General features: G+C 50.3%; 1 protein-coding gene across 1 annotated transcript in view; it reads left to right on the top strand.

Annotated features, from left to right (window-relative positions):
• Positions 1-23,354, top strand: part of cfap43 (cilia and flagella associated protein 43) — a 273,825-nt gene that overhangs the window by 48,293 nt on the left and 202,178 nt on the right. Inside the window, 3 exon segments of the mRNA XM_038822192.1 lie at positions 8,283-8,399; positions 15,269-15,349; positions 21,974-22,122. Coding sequence (XP_038678120.1) covers positions 8,283-8,399; positions 15,269-15,349; positions 21,974-22,122 — 347 coding nt within the window.

Here is a 23,354-nt window from a genome sequence, read left to right as displayed (position 1 = left end):
TCCATTCCCCACCAGGATGTCCAATCCCTCTATACCTCCATTCCCCACTGGGATGTCCAATCCCTCTATACCTCCATTCCCCACCAGGATGTCCAATCCCTCTGTACCTCCATTCCCCACCAGGATGTCCAATCCCTCTATACCTCCATTCCCCACCAGGGTGTCCAATCCCTCTCTCTCCATTCCCCACCAGTCTGTCCAATCCCTCTTTACCTCCATTCCCCACCAGGATGTCCAATCCCTCTATACGACCATTCCCCACCAGGGTGTCCAATCCCTCTATACTCCCATTCCCCACCAGGATGTCCAATCCTTCTATACCTCCATTCCCCACCAGGATGTCCAATCCTTCTATACCTCCATTCCCCACCAGGATGTCCAATCCCTCTCCCTCTATTCCCCACCAGGATGTCCAATCCCTCTATACCTCCATTTCCCCACCAGGATGTCTAATCCCTCCATACGACTATTCCTCACCAGGATGTCCAATCCCTCTATACCCCAATTCCCCACCAGGATGTCCAATCCCTCTCCCTCCATTCCCCACCAGGGTGTCCAATCCCTCTATACCTCCATTCACCACTAGGATGTCCAATCCCTCTGTACCTCCATTCCCCACCAGGGTGTCCAATCCCTCTATACCTCCATTCCCCACCAGTCTGTCCAATCCCTCTATACCTCCATTCCCCACCAGGATGTCCAATCCCTCTATACCTCCATTCCCCACCAGGATGTCCAATCCCTCTATACCCCCATTCCCCACCAGGATGTCCAATCCCTCTATACCTCCATTCCCCACCAGGATGTCCAATCCCTCTATACCCCCATTCCCCACCAGGATGTCGAATCCCTCTCTCCCTCCATCCCCCACCAGGGTGTCCAATCCCTTCCACTCCATACCCCACCAGGGTGTCCAATCCTTCTATACGACCATTCCCCACCAGGGTGTCCAACCCCTCTATACCCCCATTCCCCACCAGGCTGTCCAATCCCTCTCCCTCCATTCCCCACCAGGATGTCCAATTCCTCCATACCTCCATTCGCCACCAGGATGTCCAATCCCTCTATACCCCCATTCCCCACCAGGATGTCTAATCGCTCTGTACCTGCATTCTCTCCCAACCCCCACTCCGATTAATGTCCGCTCCCCCAATCTGCACTCCAGGAGAGTCTTGTTGTAATTATGAGACCCATGACTCAATATCAGGTTCACTGAGGCAAAGCTGACATAATGTTAGACCATAAGACACAGGAGTAGAGTTTGGCCACTCGGCCCATCGAGTCTGCTCTGCCATTCAATCTTGGCTGATATTTTTCTCATTTCCATTCTCCTGCCTTCTCCCCATAACCCCTGATCCCCTTATTAATCAAGAATCTATCTATCTCTGTCTGAGGGATTGGACATCCTGGTGGGGAATGGTCGTATAGAGGGATTGGACATCCTGGTGGGGAATGGAGGTATAGAGGGATTGGACATCCTGGTGGGGAATAGAGGGAGAGGGATTGGACATCCTGGTGGGGAATGGAGGTATAGAGGGATTGGACATCCTGGTGGGGAATGGAGGTATAGAGGGATTGGACATCCTGGTGGGGAATGGAGGTATAGAGGGATTGGACATCCTGGTGGGGAATGGAGGTATAGAGGGATTGGACATCCTGGTGGGGAATGGAGGTATAGAGGGATTGGACATCCTGGTGGGGAATGGAGGTATAGAGGGATTGGACATCCTGGTGGGGAATGGAGGTATAGAAGGATTGGACATCCTGGTGGGGAATGGAGGTATAGAAGGATTGGACATCCTGGTGGGGAAGACACTCAGTGATTTGGCCTCCACAGCCTTCTGCGGCAAAGAGTTCCACAGATTCACCACCCTCTGGCTGAAGAAATTCCTCCTCATCTGTTTTAAAGGATCGTCCCTTTGGTCTGAGATGGTGTCCTCTGCTTCTAGTTTTTTCTTTTTTTTAAAATAATTTTTATTGGGATTTTTTACAGAAAATATAAAAATATAACAAGTATAGCACCAAGCAGTAATGTGCAACTAACAGCCCCATAACACCCACAATTCCCCCCAAACCGTAACATCCCATGTATCACACTCCCCCCCTCCCCCCACAAGAGAACGTAACCATAAATTAGAATTAAATAAATCAAATTTAAATAAATAAGCAAACATAATCAACGTCCCCCCCCCCCCCCCCCCGGGTTGCTGCTGCTACTGTCCCAGTACCCTATCGTTGAGCCAGAAAGTCGAGGAAAGGTTGCTACCGTTTAATGAACCCTTGTACCGACCCTCTCAGGGCGAATTTGATCTTCTCTAGCTTAATGAAGCCCGCCATGTCATTGATCCAGGTCTCCACGCTTGGGGGCCTCGCGTCCTTCCACTGTAGCAAAATCCTTCGCTGGGCTACTAGGGACGCAAAGGCCAGCACACCGGCCTCTTTCGCCTCCTGCACTCCCGGCTCTACCCCAACACCAAAGATCGCGAGTACCCATCCTGGCTTGACCCTGGATCCCACCACCCTCGACACCGTCCTCGCCACCCCCTTCCAGAACTCCTCCAGTGCCGGGCATGCCCAGAACATATGGGCATGGTTCGCTGGACTCCCCGAGCACCTGACACACCTGTCTTCACCCCCAAAGAACCTATTCATCCTCGTCCCAGTCATGTGGGCCCGGTGCAGCACCTTGAATTGAATGAGGCTAAGCTGCGCACACGAGGAGGAAGAATTTACCCTCTCCAGGGCATCAGCCCATGTCCCGTCTTCGATCTGTTCCCCCAGTTCCCCCTCCCACTTCATTTTCAGCTCCTCTACTGACGCCTCTTCCGCCTCCTGCATAAGCTTGTAGATATCAGATATCTTCCCCTCTCCGACCCAGACCCCCGAAAGCACCCTGTCACTCACCCGCCTCGCGGGGAGCGCAGGGAATCCCTCCACCTGCCATCTAGCAAATGCCTTTACCTGCAGATACCTGAACATGTTCCCCGGGGGGAGCCCAAATTTCTCCTCCAACTCCCCCAGGCTCGCAAACCTCCCATCAATAAACAGGTCCCTCAGCTGCCTAATGCCCGCTCTATACCATCCCTGAAATCCCCCATCCATGTTCCCCGGGACGAACCTATGGTTCCCCCTTAACGGAGCCTCCATCGAGCCCCCCACTTCTCCCCTGTGTCGCCTCCACTGCCCCCAAATCTTGAGGGTAGCCGCCACCACCGGACTCGTGGTATACCTCGTGGGAGGGAGCGGCCATGGCGCCGTTACCAGGGCCCCCAGACTTGTATCCTCACAGGACGCTCTCTCCATCCGTTTCCATGCTGCCCCCTCCCCCTCCATCACCCACTTACGCACCATCGACACGTTGGCCGCCCAGTAGTACCCCGAGAGGTTGGGCAACGCCAGCCCCCCCCATCTCTACTCCGTTCCAAGAAGACCCTCTTCACCCTCGGGGTGCCATGCGCCCAAACAAATCCCATGATGCTGCTGGTCACCCTCTTAAAAAAGGCCCTAGGGATAAAGATGGGCAAGCACTGGAAGAGGAACAAGAACCTCGGGAGAACCGTCATTTTAACGGATTGCACTCTGCCTGCCAGCGATAGCGGCACCATGTCCCACCTTTTAAATTCCTCCTCCATCTGTTCCACTAGTCTGGTGAAGTTAAGCTTATGAAGAGCCCCCCAACTTCTGGCCACCTGCACCCCCAGGTACCTGAAACTCTTCACTGCCCTCCTGAAGGGGAGCCTCCCGATTCCCTCCGCCTGATCTCCCGGGTGCACTACAAATACCTCGCTCTTTCCTAAGTTCAGCTTATAGCCCGAGAAACCCCCAAATTCCGCTAACAGCTCCATCACCCCCGGCATTCCCCCCTCTGGGTCCGCCACATATAACAACAGGTCGTCCGCATACAGCGATACCCGGTGCTCCTCCCCCCCCCCCCCCCCCCCTCGGCACCAGACCCCTCCATTTCCCTGACTCCCTCAACGCCATGGCCAGCAGTACAATCGCCAGTGCAAAGAGCAGGGGGGACAGGGGACACCCCTGCCTGGTCCCACGATAAAGCCTAAAATACTCCGATCTCCTTCCATTTGTGACTACACTCGCCATCGGCGCCGCGTAAAGCAGCCTCACCTATTTAATGAATCCCTCCCCAAATCCAAACCTCTCCAGCACCTCCCACAGGTACCCCCACTCAACTCTATCAAACGCTTTCTCTGCGTCCAGCGCCACCACTATCTCCGCCTTCCCCTCCACTGCCGGCATCATGATAACATTGAGCAGTCTCCGCACATTCGTGTTGAGCTGCCGCCCCTTGACAAATCCTGTCTGATCTTCATGAATTACCTCTGGCACACAATCCTCTATCCTGGTAGCCAGGATCTTCGCCAGCAACTTAGCGTCTACGTTAAGGAGCGAGATAGGCCTATATGATCCGCACTGCAAGGGGTCCTTATCCCGTTTTAGGATCAAAGAGATCAGTGCCCGCGACATCGTCGGGGGCAAAGCCCCCCCCCTCCCATGCCTCATTGAAGGTTCGCACCAACAGGGGACCCACCAGGTCCACATATTTTACCAGTCCTTACCTGACTGCATTTGCCCGATCCCCCTGACTAGCTCCTCCAACTTTACCGGCGCCCCCAGCCCCTCTACCAGCCTCTCTTGAACCCTTGGGAAACATAGCCTGTTCATGAAGCTCTCCATCCCCTCTCTCCCCCTCGGAGGTTCCGACCGGTACAATCCCTCGTAAAAGTCCCTAAAGACCCCGTTTACTTCTGTCCCCTTCTGCACTACATTTCCACCCCCATCCTTCACTCCCCCAATTTCCCTAGCCGCATCTCGCCTACGGAGCTGATGCGCCAACATCCTGCTCGCCTTCTCCCCATACTCATACACCGCGCCCTGCGCCCTCCTCCACTGTGTCTCCGCCTTTCTGGTGGTCAACAAGTCAAATTTGGCCTGCAAACTGCGCCGTTCTCCCAGCAACCCTTCCTCCGGTGCCTCTGCGTATCTCCTGTCCACATCCAGGAGCTCTCCCACCAGTCTCTCCCTCTCCTTCCTCTCCCTCCTTTCCCTGTGGGCCCGGATGGAGATCAGCTCCCCCCGGATCACTGCTTTCAGAGCCTCCCAGACCATCTCCACCTGGACCTCCCCCGTATCATTGGTATCCAGATACCCCTCAATACTTCCCCGAACCCTCTTACACACCTCCTCCTCCGCCAGCATCCCCACATCCAGGCGCCAGAGCGGGCGCTGGTCCCGCGCCTCCCCCATCTCCAGATCAACCCAGTGCGGGGCATGGTCCGAAATCGCTATGGCCGAATACTCGGCATCCTGCACCCTCGGGATCAATCCCCTGCTCAGGACAAAAAAGTCTATCCGGGAATAAACCCTATGGACATGAGAGAAAAAGGAATACTCCCGCGCTCTCGGTCTCCCAAACCTCCAGGGATCCACCCCTCCCATCTGGTCCATAAACCCCCTCAGCACTTTGGCTGCCGCCGGTCTCCTACCCGTCCTTGGACTGGACCAATCCAGTGTGGGATCCAGCACTGTGTTAAAATCTCCCCCCATGATCAGGCCCCCTGCCTCCAGGTCCGGGATGCGGCCCTACAATCGCCCCATGAAGCCTGCATTCGTTCCAGCAGCAACCCGGTACCCCCCCCCCCCCCCCCCCAGGCTAGGACCCCTCCTAGCCGCAGCGCACCCTCTATGGTACTTCTGTGAGTCAGCTGACTTCTGCTGACCCCGGCAGCTCCCGCCAAAACCTATCCCCTCCCGGCTTGGGGTCATCCCCCTCTTGCCACACCTCCTTGGCATTGCTGCAGCGCGGGAAAGAAGACCCGTAGAGGCCCCGCCCCCACCGCAAGCTCCACCCCCCTGCCCCGCAGCGCGGGAAACCAGAGGAAAGCCCGCGCTTTCACACTGCCACACCCCACCCTTCTGACGCAGTTCCCCAAAATCCAGTTTCCCCTCAATCCCCAGCCCCGTACAGAAGAGAACATATAAAACACAAACCCCCAACACTACCCACCTAACCCACAACCATGCCCAACAAACAAACCCACCCGTAACCAGAGCAAACAGAAAACCAGCATACATTACACACATGTCGAAGTTAAAAAAGTTGAAACAGTTGGAACAAATCAGCCACAGCGGAAACAACGCCGGCCAAAGTATGTCCCCAGGCCCTAGTTCGAGTCCAGCTTCTCCGCCTGTACAAAGGCCCACGCCTCCTCCGGGGACTCGAAGTAATGGTGCTGGTCCTTGTATGTCACCCACAGGCGCGCAGGCTGCAGCATTCCAAATCTGACCTGCTTAGCATGAAGCACCGCCTTCGTCCGGTTGAACCCGGCCCGCCGCTTAGCCACCTCCGCACTCCAGTCCTGGTAGATCCTCACTACCGAATTCTCCCACTTGCTGCTCCTCTCTTTCTTGGCCCAGCGCAGCACACACTCCCGGTCACTGAATCGATGGAACCGCACCAGCACCGCCCTCGGGCCTCCTGGCCATCACTCTGTGAGCTCCCTCAAGCTCCAGGGGCAAATGGAAGGACACCGCTCCCATCAACGAGCTCAACATCGTGGTCACATACGCCGGGAGATCCGACCCCTCCAGCCCCTCCGCCAGGCCCAGGATCCTCAAATTCCTTCGCCTCGTGCGAACGTCCAGCTCCTCCAAGCGGTCCTGCCACTTTTTATGAAGTGCCTCGTGCAACTCCACTTTCCCCACGAGGACCACGGCCTCCTCCTCCCGCTCAACGGCCTGCCGCTGCAACTCCCGGATAGACTCCTCCTGGGCCGCCTGGGTCCCAAGCAGCTTGGTCGTAGTTGCATTCATGGAGTCCAGCAGCTCAGCCTTCAGCTCAGCAAAACAACGTAGGAGCGAGGCCTGTTGCTCCTGCGCCCGCTTCCACCAGTCCTCGGGTGTTGCGCCGGCCGCCATTTTGTTTTTCTTCCCCCGTTTTTTTGGGGGAGTTACTGCAGCCTTTTTCACCACATAGTGTGGGGCAAGTTCTTCCAGGCACCTTCCCCCACCGGGATGCGTAGAAACAGCGCCGTTTGGGGCCCTCAAAACGGCCCAAAAGTCCCTAAATAGCGGGAGCGCCAGCTGCCATTTTGTTTTTTCCCCCCGTTTTTTTGGGGGAGTTACTGCAGCCTTTTTCTTCTTCCCACTGCAGGTGAGCACCATATAGTGTGGGGCAAGTTCTTCCAGGCACCTTCCCCCACCGGGATGCGTAGAAACAGCGCCGTTTGGGGCCCTCGAAACGGGCCAAAAGTCCCTAAATAGTGGGAGCTGCCGAACGTGCGGCTTAGCTCCACATAGCCGCAACCGGAAGCAGGTTCTAGTTTTTCCTACAAGTGGAAATATCCTCTCCACGTGTACTCTATCCAGCCCTCGCAGTATCCTGTAAATTTCAATAAGATCCTCCCCTCAGCCTTCTAAACATAGAGTACATAGATAGAACAGTACAGCACAGAACAGGCCCTTCGGCCCTCGATGTTGTGCCGAGCAATGATCACCCTACTCAAACCCACGTGTCCACCCTATACCCGTAACCCAACAACCCCCCCCCCTTAACCTTACTTTTTTGGACACTACGGGCAATTTAGCATGGCCAATCCACCTAACCCGTACATCTTTGGACTGTGGGAGGAAACCGGAGCACCCGGAGGAAACCCATGCACACACGGGGAGGACGTGCAGACTCCGCACAGACAGTGACCCAGCCGGGAATCGAACCTGGGACCCTGGAGCTGTGAAGCATTTATTCTAACCACCATGCTACCGTGCTGCCCCAAAACATAAATATCAACGAGTACAGACCCAGAGTCCTCAACGTTCCTCATACGACAAGTTCTTCATTCCAGGGGTCATTCTTGTGAACCTCCTCTGGACCCTTTCCAAGGCCCAGCACATCCTTCCTTAGATACAGGGTCCAAAACTGCTCACGATACTCCAAATGGGGTCTGACCAGAGCCTTATACAGCCTCAGAAGTACATCCCACTCTATAATCACTATAAAAAGAGATTATGGCATAAAAATAAATTCCTTGGAGTGGAAATACGTCGTACATGGTGTTCCATGAGATTCTGTGTTGGGCTGGTCTTGCACGTAATTTATTTTCAAGACCTCAACTTTAAATGCAAGCTGCCGTTGGGACTGTAGCTGAGGGAACAGTGTCAGTTTGTGGGTGATGACAAATGAGGAAGCTGGTTTTAGTGAAGTGTGGAGATGCTTAAGGTATTGGAATGCCTGGGTGAAGTATTGATTGTTCCCTTTCTTTCAGGGTTCAGTATATATTTACAAGCTATCGAGGCAGAGCAACGTAAAAACAATCTTGTCGACACAAAGTGGGGACTTTGTATCAGCAGCTCTGCTTGGAACAGGGAAAAAGTATTGTGTGGTAAGATTAAAAATAACACTGCCCGTGTCTGCGTGGATCTCACTCCCACTACCCAAAAAGATGTGCAGGGTAGGTGAATTGGCCATGGAAAATTTCCCATTAATTGGGAAAAAAGAATTGGGTACTATAATTTTTTAAAAAAACATTAAAGTAACAAAACTACCATTCTGCTGGTTTGAAACCTTTAAAATGTTCTTTTAAATGTGACACTATAGGGACTGGGAGGTGATGTTGGAACTGGTTTAGGGGCTGGTTTAGTACAGGGCTAAATCGCTGGCTTTGAAAGCAGACCCAGGCAGGCCAGCAGCACGGTTCAATTCCCGTACCAGCCTCCCCGGACAGGCGCCGGAATGTGGCGACTAGGGGCTTTTCACAGTAACTTCATTTCATTTCATATAATTTTCAACTGTATAAAAAGTACAGCTCGAGTACAGTTCTGGTCACCACACCATAAGAAAGATATAATTGCATTGGAGCAGAAATAAAGGAGGCCCACCAAGATGTTACCCAGACTGGAGAATCTTAGTTATGAGGGAAGATTGGATCGGCAGGCGATGTTTTCTCTGGAAGGAAGAGACTGTGGGCAGACTAAATGGAAGTGTAAAATTCTGAAGGGTCTATCTATCGTGGACAGGGAGGATCTATTCCCTCCGGACGCAGGGACCATAATGATGAGGCATTAATTTTGGGTGAGAGGTAGGAGTTACAAGGAATTTCAAAGGGAAATATTTTCACCCAGAAGGTGATAGAGATCTCACTGGTATAGACAGAAACTTCAACAACATTTAAAAAGTACCTGGATATCCACCTGAAGTGCTGGAATCTCCAGGGTTACGGACTGGGATCTGAAAAGTTGGATAGGCTGGATGGGGATTTGTGGGCCAGCACTGGCCATGATGAACTAACTGGCCTCTTCCATGCCAAAGATTTAGAATAAGACTTTTATCTTGTGAAGTTTTGCACAAGGGTAGGGAAGTCAGTGCTGGGGATGAGAATCCCTTTCCCATGAGCTGTTACCCTCACTCAATGGGTAAAAGCCCCACTCCCAAGACAGGCACCATGGAATCAGCACTCCCGAGGTGGGAGCACATGATCCAGATTGGTCATTCCAACACAGTATTGAGGGGTTGTTGCAGAGTTAAAGGTGGGAGCTTTTGGATGAGGCATTAAGCTGATGTTCTGTGGATGGAAAAGATCCCAGTGGACTATTTTAAAGAAGAATTGGGGAGTATTCCCCAGTGTCCAGACCTGTGTTTATCTCTTAACACAGCTGGTGAAACATTGTGAAACTCGATGGGCTAAATGGCCTCCTTCTGCACTGTAAATTCTGTGATTTAATGATTGCAACATTGTTGTTCATGGAATCTTGCTGTGCACAATAGACTGCTATGTTTCCTGCATTGTAACGGTGACTACACTTCATAGGTAGATCACTGGCTGAAAAGCACTTTGAGTTGTCCTGAAGTTGTGTCAGATGTTATAGCGATACAAGTTTGGTTTTTTAACTGGGTTTTAGCTGGAAACAATCGGAATGTTATTGCAGGTTCAACCCCTGCAGCATTGTTACTTCCAGCTCTAGTCTATTTAAAAAAAAAGTACATTTGTTAAAGTTTTACATTTTAGAGAATAAAGCAAACAAAATTACAAAATAATACATCGGCATGAATAAGGAGAAAGAAATCAGCTCAGTATACACGAGAATAGTGAGAGACGGAACAGCGTCACAACCGGCTCAATACCGGGATTAGACATAACTCAGCCCCACCAGAGACCGAGGGAGAAACTGAGGCCCAGGGCCAGCATGGTAAACTGCTGCATCAGCCCGCAATTCCAACCAGAAATCAAGGTCAGCTCTCTGTGCCATGTTCATGCCAGTGCACATCTCCCTCAACGCTAGCTGTGCCAACAACCCATCCACAGCCTCTTCTCCTCGGATAATAATAATAATAATCACTTATTCTCACAAGTAGGTTTCAATGAAGTTACTGTGAAAAGCCCCTAGTCGCCACATTCCGACACCTGTTCAGGGAGGCCGGTACAGGAATTGAACCCGTGCTGCTGCCTTGGTCTGTATTACAAGCCAGCTGTTTAGCCCACTGTGCTCACAAACTCATGTTTACTCTACACTGTCGCCATCAAACCCATGTAGGAGCCAAGCGCAGATTCTTCATACCCATCCTTTCAAAAACAAAGAAGATACATAAAAACCCCAGTTCTACAGAGGAATTAAATATATAACACACAACACAACCTAACCTCAACCCCAGGCCCTGTTCAGAACCAATATCATTCCATACAATAGTGCAGGGAGGACCGGCAACATGTTCGGATTGTGATCAAACCTTCAGGGCCTCCCAAGAAAGGAAAAGAATGATGGAAGAACTAATGATAATAATCTTTATTATTGTCACAAGTAGGCTTACACTAACACTGCAATGAAGTTATTGCAAAAGTCCCTAGTCGTCACACTCCGGCGCCTGTTCGGGTACACCGAGGGAGAATTCAGAATGTCCAATTTACCTAACAAGCTCGTCTTTCGGGACTTGTGGGAGGAAACCGGAGCACCCGGCGGAAACCAGAGCACCCAGAGGAAACCGGAGCACCCGGAGGAAACCGGAGCACCCGGAGGAAACCCACACAGACACAGGGAGAATGTGCAGACTCCGCACAGACAGTGACCCAAGCCGGGAATCAAACCTGGGTCTAGAACTAACCCACAGGATAATGAGTGATCAGGACCCAACCCAGGCGCCCGCCAAGCACCCAGCAATGAAGAGAACAGGCCATTCAATCGGACAAGAAGATGTCCCACACCCCCAGGGGGGCGTCAGGATATTCACCAAAGCAAAGGACCCGGCTCCTCCAGAGGCCCCTGTGCACCGAAGAAGCAAAATCCAACTCCCAGCATTCTCCCAACAAGCACCCTCGAGAAGGGGCAACAAGATATCAGTCACAGCACCAGAACTGGTCTAGCCCAGCTCATGGCAAAACACAAGAATCAATATTCCCAGGGCCTCCAGAACAGCCCAATACCCGCACCTCAACCGAGTCTGCACCTCTCTCACCCCATCCAGTACAAAGCACCAGTCCTACTTATCCTGTCAGGGTCCTTCTTGTTCATTCCCTTATTTCCCCTTTATTTTGCCGTTATCAGTTTTGATCCATGGATGTTTAATGGACATGTATGTTTAAGTCAAGCAGCCGAGAGAATGAGGAAGTCCAGAAGTTGCAACATTGCATATGGTGCTGCTTGCTTTGGACAACCAGACTCAGACTTTGTGGCACCCGAGAGATGGGATGAGACTCGGTTCATTTGGTTGGCTGCTGGCTAAGGAATTGGCCAAATGGACATATTCTGCCCTGTAACAGGTGGTGGTTGGATCCTGCCAGAGTTGAGACCTACCTGCTCCCTTTTGTTCTCTTTCTAACTCTCTCTCTCTCTCTGTCTTTCTATAACTCTCTATCTAACTCTCTCTCTCTCTCTCTCTGTCTTTTTATAACTCTCTATCTAACTCTCTCCCAAGCTTTTCCTTCCTCCAGACCCTTCCAAACAAACAAAGAACAAAGAAAAGTACAGCACAGGAACAGGCCCTTCGGCCCTCCAAGCCTGTGCCGACCATGCTGCCCGTCTAAACTGAAATCTTCTACACTTCCGGGGTCCGTATCCCTCTATTCCCATTCTATTCATGTATTTGGCAAGATGTCCCTTAAATGTCACTATCGTCCCTGCTTCCACCACCTCCTCCGGCAGCGAGTTCCAGGCACCCACTACCCTTTGTGTAAAAAAACTTGCCTCGTACATCTCCTCTAAACTTTGCCCCTCGCACCTTAAACCTATGCCCCTAGTAATTGACCCCTCTACCCTGGGGAAAAGCCTCTGACTATCCACTCTGTCTATGCCCCTCATAATTTTTTAGACCTCTATCAGGTCCCCCCTCAACCTCCGTCGTTCCAGTGAGAACAAACCGTGTTTATTCAACCTCTCCATACTGGGCAACATCCTGGTAAATCTCTTCTGCACCCTCTCTAAAGCCTCCACATCCTTCTGGTAGTGTGGCAACCAGAATTGAACACTATACTCCAAGTGTGGCCTAACTAAGGTTCTAAACAGCTGCAACATGACTTGCCAATTCTTATACTCAATGCCCTGGCCAATGAAGGCAAGGATGCCGTATGCCTTCTTGACTACCTTCTCCACCTGTGTTGCCCCTTTCAGTGACCTGTGGATCTGTACACCTTGATCTCTCTGACCGTCAATACTCTTGAGGATTCTACCATTCACTGTATATTCCCTACCTGCATTAGACCTTCAAAATGCATTACCACACATTTGTCCAGATTAAACTACATCTGCCATCTCTCCGCCCAAATCTCCAAATGATCTAAATCCTGCTGTATCCTCTGACAGTCCTCATCGCTATCCGCAATTCCACCAACCTTTGTGTCGTCTGGAACAGTAAAGGGCCCATCACTGATCCTTGCGGAACGCCACTAGTTACAGCCTTCTAATTAGAAAAACACCCTTCCATTGCTACTCTCTGCCTCCTATGACCTAGCCAGTTCTGTATCCATCTTGCCAGCTCACCCCTGATTATTATTATTGTTGTAAATTTCTAGAAGCCGAGTTAACTTTGCAGCAAGTATGGGGTGGGTTAAAATGACAGTCCTCAAGACATACAAAACAGCACAGGGTTAGATACAGAGTAAAGCTCCCTCTACACTGTCCCCATCAACACTCCCAGGACAGGTACAGCACGGGGTTAAATACAGAGTAAAGCTCCATCTTCACTGTCCCCATCAAACACTCCCAGGACAGGTACAGCATGGGGTTAGATACAGAGTAAAGCTCCCTCTAGACTGTCCCCATCAAACACTCCCAGGACAGGTACAGCACGGGGTTAGATACAGAGTCAAGCTCCCTCTACACTGTCCCCATCAAACACTCCCAGGACAGGTTGTTGCTCGTTTTACAGGAGTGTGATTAACACGCCTCCGTTTAAAGGCCGTGTGCTTAACACTACTATGGCTCTGTATGTGTAATTATGCTCGGAGTCGCCAGGTGCCGTATTGAGACACCGTCACAAGTATATCAAGGTCAGGTTCAAAGTAATAAATCCGTACACCGATTAGTAAGTCCAAACGATTGGTGTTTATTATAACAAATATAATAAATACGCATGCATACGCTAAAGAGACTAACTTACTTCTAATACTAAACAACTAAATACTTATCTAGACAGGAACAGGCAAGGTCAGGGAGCAAGGCCTTCGTCCCGTTCTTGGTCTGTAACTTTCTGATTGGCAAAGTTGTCAAGATCTAGCAAGGTCTGGATCACGTAGCGATCGTTGTGTTGGCACTTACAGTTCGATGGCTGATGCTCAACCGCCGGTGATGAAACTGGAGTCAGGATGCGATGTAACAAGTCTGGGCCGGAGTCTGGAAGCAACAGTTGGAGCAAACAGATCTGGGAGCAACAGCAGATCTGGGCCGGAGCAAAGCAACAGACCGAACCATGTGCGGGACCTACTCTTATAGGTCCCAGGAGGTTCAGGCCCCCTTGGGGTGGCTCCCTCATCGATTGGGTCTTTCCCAATCGATATCTTTGGAACTCCCCAATCCTAGGGTCGTTCCTCGATGGGTGGGGCGGTCCCTACGGCTCTTTGTGTTGGTTGCTTTGGCACCATTCTGTCTGGGCGTCTATAGAAAAGTATCCATCGGTACTTAAATGTTTCTATTGTCCGGGGCCTGGATCTGGATCACCTCATTACTATGCAGATCTGTTTCCCATTTGCACCTTTGGCTGAAACTCTGCACCTGCCCAGAAACTGGTTTCTGTACGTGCAGAATGCAAAACAGTCTTCTGCAAGCTGCTTGTTCTCACTATGACTGTTTTTCCCTGCAGCCTTAGCAGTTCTCCATTTTGTAGCCCAGTGTCCATCTTAGATTGCTACAAGGTACAGCACAGGGTTAGATACAGAGTAAAGCTCCCTCTACACTGTCCCCATCAAACACTCCCAGGACAGGTACAGCATGGGGTTAGATACAGAGTAAAGCTCCCTCTACATTGTCCCCATCAAACACTCCCAGAGCAGGTACAGCACGGGGTTAGATACAGAGTAAAGCTCCCTCTACACTGTCCACATCAAACACTCCCAGGACAGGTACAGCACGGGGTTAGATACAGAGTAAAGCTCCCTCTACACTGTTCCCATCTAACACTCCCAGGACAGGTACAGCACGGGGTTAGATACAGAGTAAAGCTCCCTCTACACTGTTCCCATCAAACACTCCCAGGACAGGGACAGTACGGGGTTAGATACAGAGTAAAGCTCCGTCTACACTGTCCCCATCAAACACTCCCAGGACAGGTACAGCACGGGGTTAGATACAGAGTAAAGCTCCGTCTACACTGTCCCCATCAAACACTCCCAGGACAGGGACAGCACCGGGTTAGATACAGAGTAAAGCTCCCTCTACACTGTCACCATCAAACACTCCCAGGACAGGTACAGCACGGGGTTAGATACAGAGTAAAGCTCCCTCTACACTGTCCCCATCAAACACTCCCAGGACAGGGACAGTACGGGGTTAGATACAGAGTAAAGATCCCTCTGAACTGTTCCATGGAAGAGTTTGCATCTAGGTTAGGCAGAAGTTCAGACCTGAATAGAAAACCGAATGAGGGTTTGGAAGAAGCAGTGAGCACTCTGCTGTTACTGTTGAGGAAGGAGCAGTGCTCCGAAAGCTCGTGTTTGAAACAAACCTGTTGGACTTTAACCTGGTGTTGTAAGACTTCTTACTGTCCAACGCCGGCATCTCCACATCACTGTTGTTTGTGTACAATCCAGTGTACTGTGTTTTTTTGCAGTCAGCAAGATCAATGGGTATCGTGCAGGTGTGGTCAATTGAGGATGGGAAATGCATCAGCACTTTTATCCTTTTTGTACAGGTAAACAATCCAGTTTTCTGTCTGATTTGAAACTACTGACAGGCCTGTAGGGGGAACAAAGGGTGGGGTTTGTAATTGGTTAGCTGTTTTAAACAGTGAGCTCAGTGTGAAGATCAGAATGCCTTCCTTCTCTACTGTACTGTGAAACCTCGCTCTTTCACCCAACTGGCTGTGCACCATTGTGTGATGTATACCCTCGAGAGGTGGGCACACGTACATTACTGCATCGCCCAACTCTGCCACTATTAAAGCTATTCGTCACTCCTGGCCTGACACGCTCCACAGGACAGGCTCCTGTTAGAACAAAGAACAAAGAAAAGTACAGCACAGGAACAGGCCCTTCGGCCCTCCAAGCCTGTGCTGACCATGCTGCCCGTCTAAACTACAATCTTCTACACTTCCTGGGTCCATATCCCTCTATTCCCATCCTAGTCATGTATTTGCCAAGATGCCCCTGAAACTTCACTATCGACCCTGCTTCCACCACCTCCTCCGGCAGCGAGTTCCAGGCACCCACTACCCTCTGTGTAAAAAACTTGCCTCATACATCTCCTCTAAACCTTGTCCCTCGCACCTTAAACCTATGCCCCCTAGTAATTGACCCCTCTACCGTGGGGAAAAGCCTCTGACTATCCACTCTGTTTATGCCCCTCATAATTTTGTAGACCTCTATCAGGTCGCCCCTCAACCTCCGTCGTTCCAGCGAGAACAAACCGTGTTTATTCAACCTCTCCATACCGGGCAACTTCCTGGTAAATCTCTTCTGCACCCTCTCTAAAGCCTCCACATCCTTCTGGTAGTGTGGCGACCAGAATTGAACACTATACTCCAAGTGTGGCCTAACTAAGTTTCTATACAGCTGCAACATGACTTGCCAATTCTTATACTCAAAGCCCCGGCCAATGAAGGCAAGCATGCCGTATGCCTTCTTGACTACCTTCTCAACCTGTGTTGTCCCTTTCTGTGACCTGTGGACCTGTACACCTAGATCTCTCTGACTTTCAATACTCTTGAGGGTTCTACCATTCACTGTATATTCCCTACCTGTATTAGATCTTCCAAAATGCATTACCTCACATTTGTCCGGATTAAACTCCATCTGCCATCTCTCCGCCCAAGTCTCCAAACAATCTAAATCCTGCTGTATCCTCTGACAGTCCTCATCGCTATCCGCAATTCCACCTACCTTTGTGTCGTCTGCAAACTTACTAATCAGACCAGTTACATTTTCCTCCAAATCATTTATATATAATACGAACAGCAAAGGTCCCAGCACTGATCCTTGCGGAACACCACTAGTCACAGCCCTCCAATTAGAAAAGCACCCTTCCATTGCTACTCTCTGCCTTCTATGACCTAGCCAGTTCTGTATCCATCTTTGTGACCTCTTCGAAAAACTCTTATCATGTTAGTGAGACACAACCTCCCTTTCACAAAACCTTGCTGCTTCTCACTAATACGTCCATTTGCTTCCAAATGGGAGTAGATCCTGTCTCAAAGGATTCTCTCCAGTAATTTCCCTACCACTGATGTAAGGCTCACCAGTTCCCTGGGTTATCCTTGCTACCCTTCTTAAACAAAGGAACAACATTGACTATTCTCCAGTCCTCTGGGACATCACCTGGAGACAGTGAGGATCCAAAGATTTCTGTTAAGGCCTCAACAATTGCCTCTCTATCCTCCTTCACTGTTCTGGGGTAGACCCCATCAGGCACCGGGGACTTATCTACCTTAATGTTTTTCAAGACGCCCAACACCTCGTCCTTTTGGATCTCAATGTGACCCAGGCTATCTACACACCCTTCTCCAGACTCAACATCCACCAATTCCTTCTCTTTGGTGAATACTGATGCAAAGTATTCATTTAGTACCTCGCCCATTTCCTCTGGCTCCACACATAGATTCCCTTGCCTATCCTTCACTGGGCCCACCCTTTCCATGGCTACCCTCTTGCTTTTTATGTATGTGTAAAAAGCCTTGGGATTTTCCTTAACCCTATTTGCCAATGACTTTTTGTGACCCCCTTCTAGCCCTCCTGACTCTTTGCTTAAGTTCCTTTCTAATTTCCTTATATTCCACACAGGCTTCGTCTGTTCCCAGCCTTCTAGCCCTGACAAATGTCTCCTTTTTCTTTTTGACGAGGCCTACAATATCTCTCGTTGAGATCTAACACATTGAGTTTTTTGAGAAGGTGACCAAACAGGTGGATCAGGGTAAAGCTGTTGATGTGGTGTATATGGATTTCAGTAAGGCGTTTGATAAGGTTCCCCACGGTAGGCTATTGCAGAAAATAAGGAAGTATGGGATTGAAGGTGATTTAGCGGTTTGGATCAGTAATTGGCGAGCTGAAAGAAGACAGAGGGTGGTGGTTGATGGCAAATGTTCATCCTGGAGTTCAGTCACTAGTGGTGTACCGCAAGGATCTGTTTTGGGGCCACTGCTGTTTGTCATTTTTATAAATGACCTGGAAGAGGGTGTAGAAGGATGGGTTAGTAAATTTGCAGATGACACGAAGGTCGGTGGAGTTGTGGATAGTGCTGAAGGATGTTATAGGATACAGAGGGACATAGATAAGCTGCAGAGCTGGGCTGAGAGGTGGCAAATGGAGTTTAATGCGGAAGTGTGAGGTGGTTCACTTTGGAAGGAGTAACAGGAATGCAGAGTACTGGGCTAATGGCAAGATTCTTGGTAGTGTAGATGAACAGAGAGATCTCGGCATCCAGGTACATAAATCCCTGAAAGTTGCCACCCAGGTTAATAGGGCTGTTAAGAAGGCATATGGTGTGCTAGCCTTTATCAGTAGGGGGATTGAGTTTCGGAACCACAAGGTCATGCTGCAGCTGTACATAACTCTGGTGCGGCCGCACCTGGAGTACTGCGTGCAGTTCTGGTCACCACATTATAGGAAGGATGTGGAAGCTTTGGAAAGGGTTCAGAGGAGATTTACTAGGATGTTGCCTGGTATGGAGGGAAAGTCTTACGAGGAAAGGCTCAGGGAATTGAGGTTGTTTTCGTTAGAGAGGAGAAGGCTGAGAGGTGACTTAATAGAGCCATATAAGATAGTCAGAGGGTTACATAGGATGGACAGTGAGAGTCTTTTTCCTCGGATGGTGATGACCAACACGAGGGGACATAGCTTTAAATTGAGGGGTGATAGATATAGGACAGATGTCAGAGGCAGTTTCTTTACTCAGAGAGTAGTAGGGGTGTGGAACGCCCTGCCTGCAACAGTAGTAGACTCGCCAACTTTAAGGGCATTTAAGTGGTCACTGGATAGACATATGGATGAAAATGGAATAGTGTAGGTCAGATAGGCTTCAGATGGTTTCACAGGTCGGCGCAACATCGAGGGACGAAGGGCCCGTACTGCGCTGTAGTGTTCTATGTTCTATATTATCCAAGGTTCCTGAAATTTGCAGTATTTATCCTTCTTCCGCACAGGAACATGCCGGTTCTGAATACCTTTCAACTGACATTTAAAAGCCTCCCACATGTCAGATGTTGATTTACCCTCAAACATCCTCCCCCAATCTAGGTTCTTCTGTTCCTGCCTAATATTGTTATAATTATCCTTCCCCCAATTTAGCACATTCACCCTAGGATCACTCTTATCCTTGTCCACCAGCACTTTGAAACTGACTGAATTGTGGTCACTGTCCCCGAAATGCTCCCCTACTGAAACGTCTATCACCTGGCCGGGCTCTTTCCCTAATACAAGGTCCTGTACAGCCCCTTCCCTAGTTGGACTGTCTACATATTGTTTTAAGAAGCCCTCCTGGATGCTCCTTACAAACTCTGCCCCGTCCAAGCCTCTAGCACTAAGTGAGTCCCAGTCAATATTGGGGAAGTTGAAGTCTCCCATTACAACAACCCTGTTGTTTTTACTTTTTTCCAAAATCTGTCTACCTATCTGCTCCTTTATCTCCCACTGGCTGTTGAGAGGCCTGTAGTAAACCCCCAACATTGTGACTGCACCCTTCTTATGGGGGATGGTTTAGCTCACTGTGCTAAATCGCTGGCTTTTGAAGCAGACCAAGCAGGCCAGCAGCAAGGTTCGATTTCCGTACCAGCCTCCCCGGACAGGCGCCGGAATGTGGCGACTAGGGGCTTTTCACAGTAACTTCATTGAAGCCTACTCGTGACAATAAGCGATTTTCATTTCATTTTCATTTCATTTCATTTTCATTTCATTCATTTCATTTTTTCATTTCATTTCATTTCATTTTCCTGATCTCTACCCCTATAGCCTCACTGCCCTCTGAGGTGTCCTCCCGTAGTACAGCTGTGATATTCTCCCTGACCAGTAGGGCAACTCCGCCACCCCTTTTACATCCCCCTCTATCCCACCTGAAACATCTAAATCCTGGAACGTTTAGCTGCCAATCCTGTCCTTCCCTCAACAACATCATAGTTCCAAGTATTAATCCAACCTCTAAATTCATCTGCCTTACCCGTAATACTTCTTGCATTAAAACATATGCACTTCAGGCCACCAGACCCGCTGTTTTCAGCAACATCTCCCTGTCTGCTCTGCCTCAGAGCCATACTGGCCCTATTCCCGAGTTCTCCATCAATGCTTTCACCTTCTGACCTATTGCTCCGGTGCCCACCCCCTGCCAGACTAGTTTAAACCCCAGTATGTTCCCAGCAGACTTTCTTGATGGGAAAATCTTCCACTGTTCCCCACTTAGTCTGGGCTTCAAATCGCAGATTAGGCCCCATTAACAATATATTTGATTATATAAATGCAAGTTGTTGCTAAGCCTGGCCCCTGATCCTACACTGAGCCTGGCAAGTGAGAACAGGTCAGTAATCCTGCATCCGCCCCCACACACTCCCCGTTTCCCACTTGGCAGTTGCTCAGTGACATTCTTGACTCTCGCACAGGGAGACAGCACACCAGCATTGAGTGACGTGTGAGGGTGTCTGCCTGTCTTTCTAACTATGGAATCCTACAACATTATTTCTTTGCTGATCTTCCTTTCTCCGTTCCTCTGCACCCCTATTGCCCCCCCCCCCCCCCGCCTCAGATACCCCTGAACAACCGAGTCACCCACAGTGACCTGTGACCTACCGACTGTACCCTTCAGAGTAAACAGTGCCACAGCCGGTGTGAAGTACAGAACAGCAACTGGAGGGTGAGATGTACACGAGGGACTCCCGCTGTCTGCTCCTCTTGCACTGCCAGCCTGTCACCCAGTTCCTCGCCTGCAGAGTGACCACCTCCAGAAAGGGGGCGTTCACCTCGTCTCCCCCCCCCCCAGCCTCACGTACCCTCAGTGCAGTCAGACCAGTGACTGCTCAAACTCCGACATTTGAAGCTTCATCTCCTCCAGCCCCATCACTTCCTCAACTCGTGGTTGCCCAAGACTGTCCTGCCACAACTTCAATTTACTGCATTATTATCTAAAATGTACCAGATGGAAACTGAATTACTCAGAACATAGCCAATTTAGAAAATAACAAGTGAAAAACTGACCAAACATAAAAGATCATCGGGCCACAATTGTTTCTGAACTGCTTCAACTGACACAGATAAACAGTCACCCGCCTTCTTCCAGGTCCCTCATTTTAAACGTACCTAGAAACGACTGTCATTCTTCACCTGCTGCAGCTCAGCTCTGTGTGTGTCTGAGTCTCCTGTCTCCTCTCTGCTGCCTCCTCTCTCCTGTCTCCTCTCTCCTGCCTCCTGTCTCCTCTCTTCTGTCTCCTCTCTCCTGTCTCCTCTCTCCTGTCTCCTCTCTCCTGTCTCCTCTCTCCTGTCTCCCCTCTCCTGTCTCCTGTCTCCTCTCTCCTGTCTCCTCTCTCCTGTCTCCCCTCTCCTGTCTCCTGCCTCCTCTCTCCTGTCTCCTCTCTCCTGTCTCCTCTCTCCTGTCTCCTCTCTCCTGCCTCCTGCCTCCTCTCTTCTGTCTCCTCTCTCCTGTCTCCTCTCTCCTGTCTCCTCTCTCCTGTCTCCCCTCTCCTGTCTCCTGCCTCCTCTCTCCTGTCTCCTCTCTCCTGTCTCCTCTCTCCTGTCTCCTCTCTCCTGTCTCCCCTCTCCTGTCTCCTGTCTCCTGCCTCCTCTCTCCTGTCTCCTCTCTCCTGTCTCCCCTCTCCTGTCTCCTCTCTCCTGTCTCCTCTCTCCTGTCTCCTCTCTCCTCCCTCCTCTTTGCTGTCTCCTCTCTCCTGTCTCCTCTCTCCTGTCTCCTCTCTCCTGCCTCCTCTCTGCTATCTCCTCTCTCCTGTCCCCTCTCTGCTGCCTCCTCTCTCCTGCCTCCTCTCTCCTGTCTCCTCCCTCCTGCCTCCTCTCTCCTCCCTCCTGCCTCCTCTCTCCTGCCTCCTCTTTGCTGCCCCCCGTTCTGCTCCCCCTGCTCAGCTCTGTGTGTGTGGGTGTCACTGGTCTGAAAGGTACCTCACTCTGAAGTGGGCTTTCCGCAAGTCTTCCCTCCGCCTCCAGTTTAAAACTAGATCAAGGCAGGAATGCCATGGTGAATCCCTGCTGCATTCAACTGCCCCATCCCTGGTTTCCTGGGCAAAGGGGGTGGTGGGAAAAGTTATAATAAATCCACCAGGAATCTGAAGTGCATCCTGAAACGAAAACAGTGATAATTTTAAATTAATTTAATTTACTTATTCCTTTTTCAGATCACAGATATGATGTGCTGTCCCTCCTCCAACCATATTGCCGTGGGGACTGAAACTGGTCACATCTATTATATAAACCTGGTAAATGTGGACCACCCTCGATTGGTCCATCAAACCAATCTCCACAACATGCCAATACAGTACCTCAGGTAAGCAACAAGGGGGGAGCAGTCAGAGAGAAACATGAAAAAATAGAAACATAGAAAATAGGAGCAGAAGGAGGCCATTCGGCCCTTCGAACCTGTTCTACCATTCATTATGATCATGGCTAATCATCAAACTCAATAGCCTAATCCCGCTTCCCCCATATCCTTTGATTCTATTTGCCCTAAGTGCTGTATCTAACTGCTTCTTGAGAACATGCAACTTTTTGGTCTCAACTACTTCCTGTGGTAACAAATTCCACAGGCCGACCACTCTCTGGGTGAAGAAATGTCTCCTCATCTCTGTCCGAAATGGTCTACCCGGTGACCTCAGACTGTGACCCCTGGTTCCTGACACACCCACCATCGGGAACATCCTTCCTGCATCTACCCTGTCCAGTCCTGTTAGAATTTTACAGGTTTCTATCAGATCCCCCCTCATTTCCCGGCTTGGGTCACTGTCGGTGAGGAGTCTGCACATTCTCTGCGTGGGTTTCCTCCGGGTGCTCCGGTTTCCTCCCAAGTCCCGAAAGACGTGCTGTTAGGTGAATTGGACATTCTGAATTCTCCCTCTGTGTACCCGAACAGGCGCCGGAATGTGGGGACTAGAGGATTTTCACAGTACCTTCATTGCAGTGTTAATGTCAGCCTACTTGTGACAATAAAGAGGGGGTTGAATGGCCTGATGCAAAGATCCTGGGTTTTTGCTCACTTGAAGAGCTTAAAGGCGGATGTTGTCTTCTTGCAGGAGATACATTCAAGGTTGAAGGATCAGAGAGGGTAAGGGAGGGATGTGTGGGACAGCCGTTCCACCCAGGTTTTGATTGAATGGTGAGAGGCACTGAGATCCTATTCAATAAGGGAGTAGCTTTTACTGGGCCCGGGTGGGGGGACGGTATGTGATGGTTAGGATTGGCTGCTTGTCTTAGTCAATATGCATGCATCAAATTGGGATGACGTGGAGGTTTCAGAGGATGTTGGCGGCCATTCATATCTTGACTCTCATCAGTTTCTGGAACTGTGATTTGGACTCGAAGCAGCTGGAGCCCTGATTGGTTAGTAAGGTTGGGAATGGTGAAGGAACAGATGGGGAGGGGTGGGGTGGGGGTGTATCCGTGGAGGCTTAGGCATCCACGGGAGAGGGAGTTCTCCGTCTCCCACATGCATCGGGTATACTCCCGAATACAAATCGATACTCCCGAGGATTTGGGGGCGGAATATACCCCGATAGTGACATC

This window comes from Scyliorhinus canicula, chromosome 16 (genome assembly GCF_902713615.1).
Source record: "Scyliorhinus canicula chromosome 16, sScyCan1.1, whole genome shotgun sequence".
NCBI classification, from domain to species: Eukaryota; Metazoa; Chordata; class Chondrichthyes; order Carcharhiniformes; family Scyliorhinidae; genus Scyliorhinus; species Scyliorhinus canicula.
The sequence above is the reverse complement of the archived record's forward strand: the minus strand, read 5'-3'. Positions and strand labels throughout refer to the sequence as shown.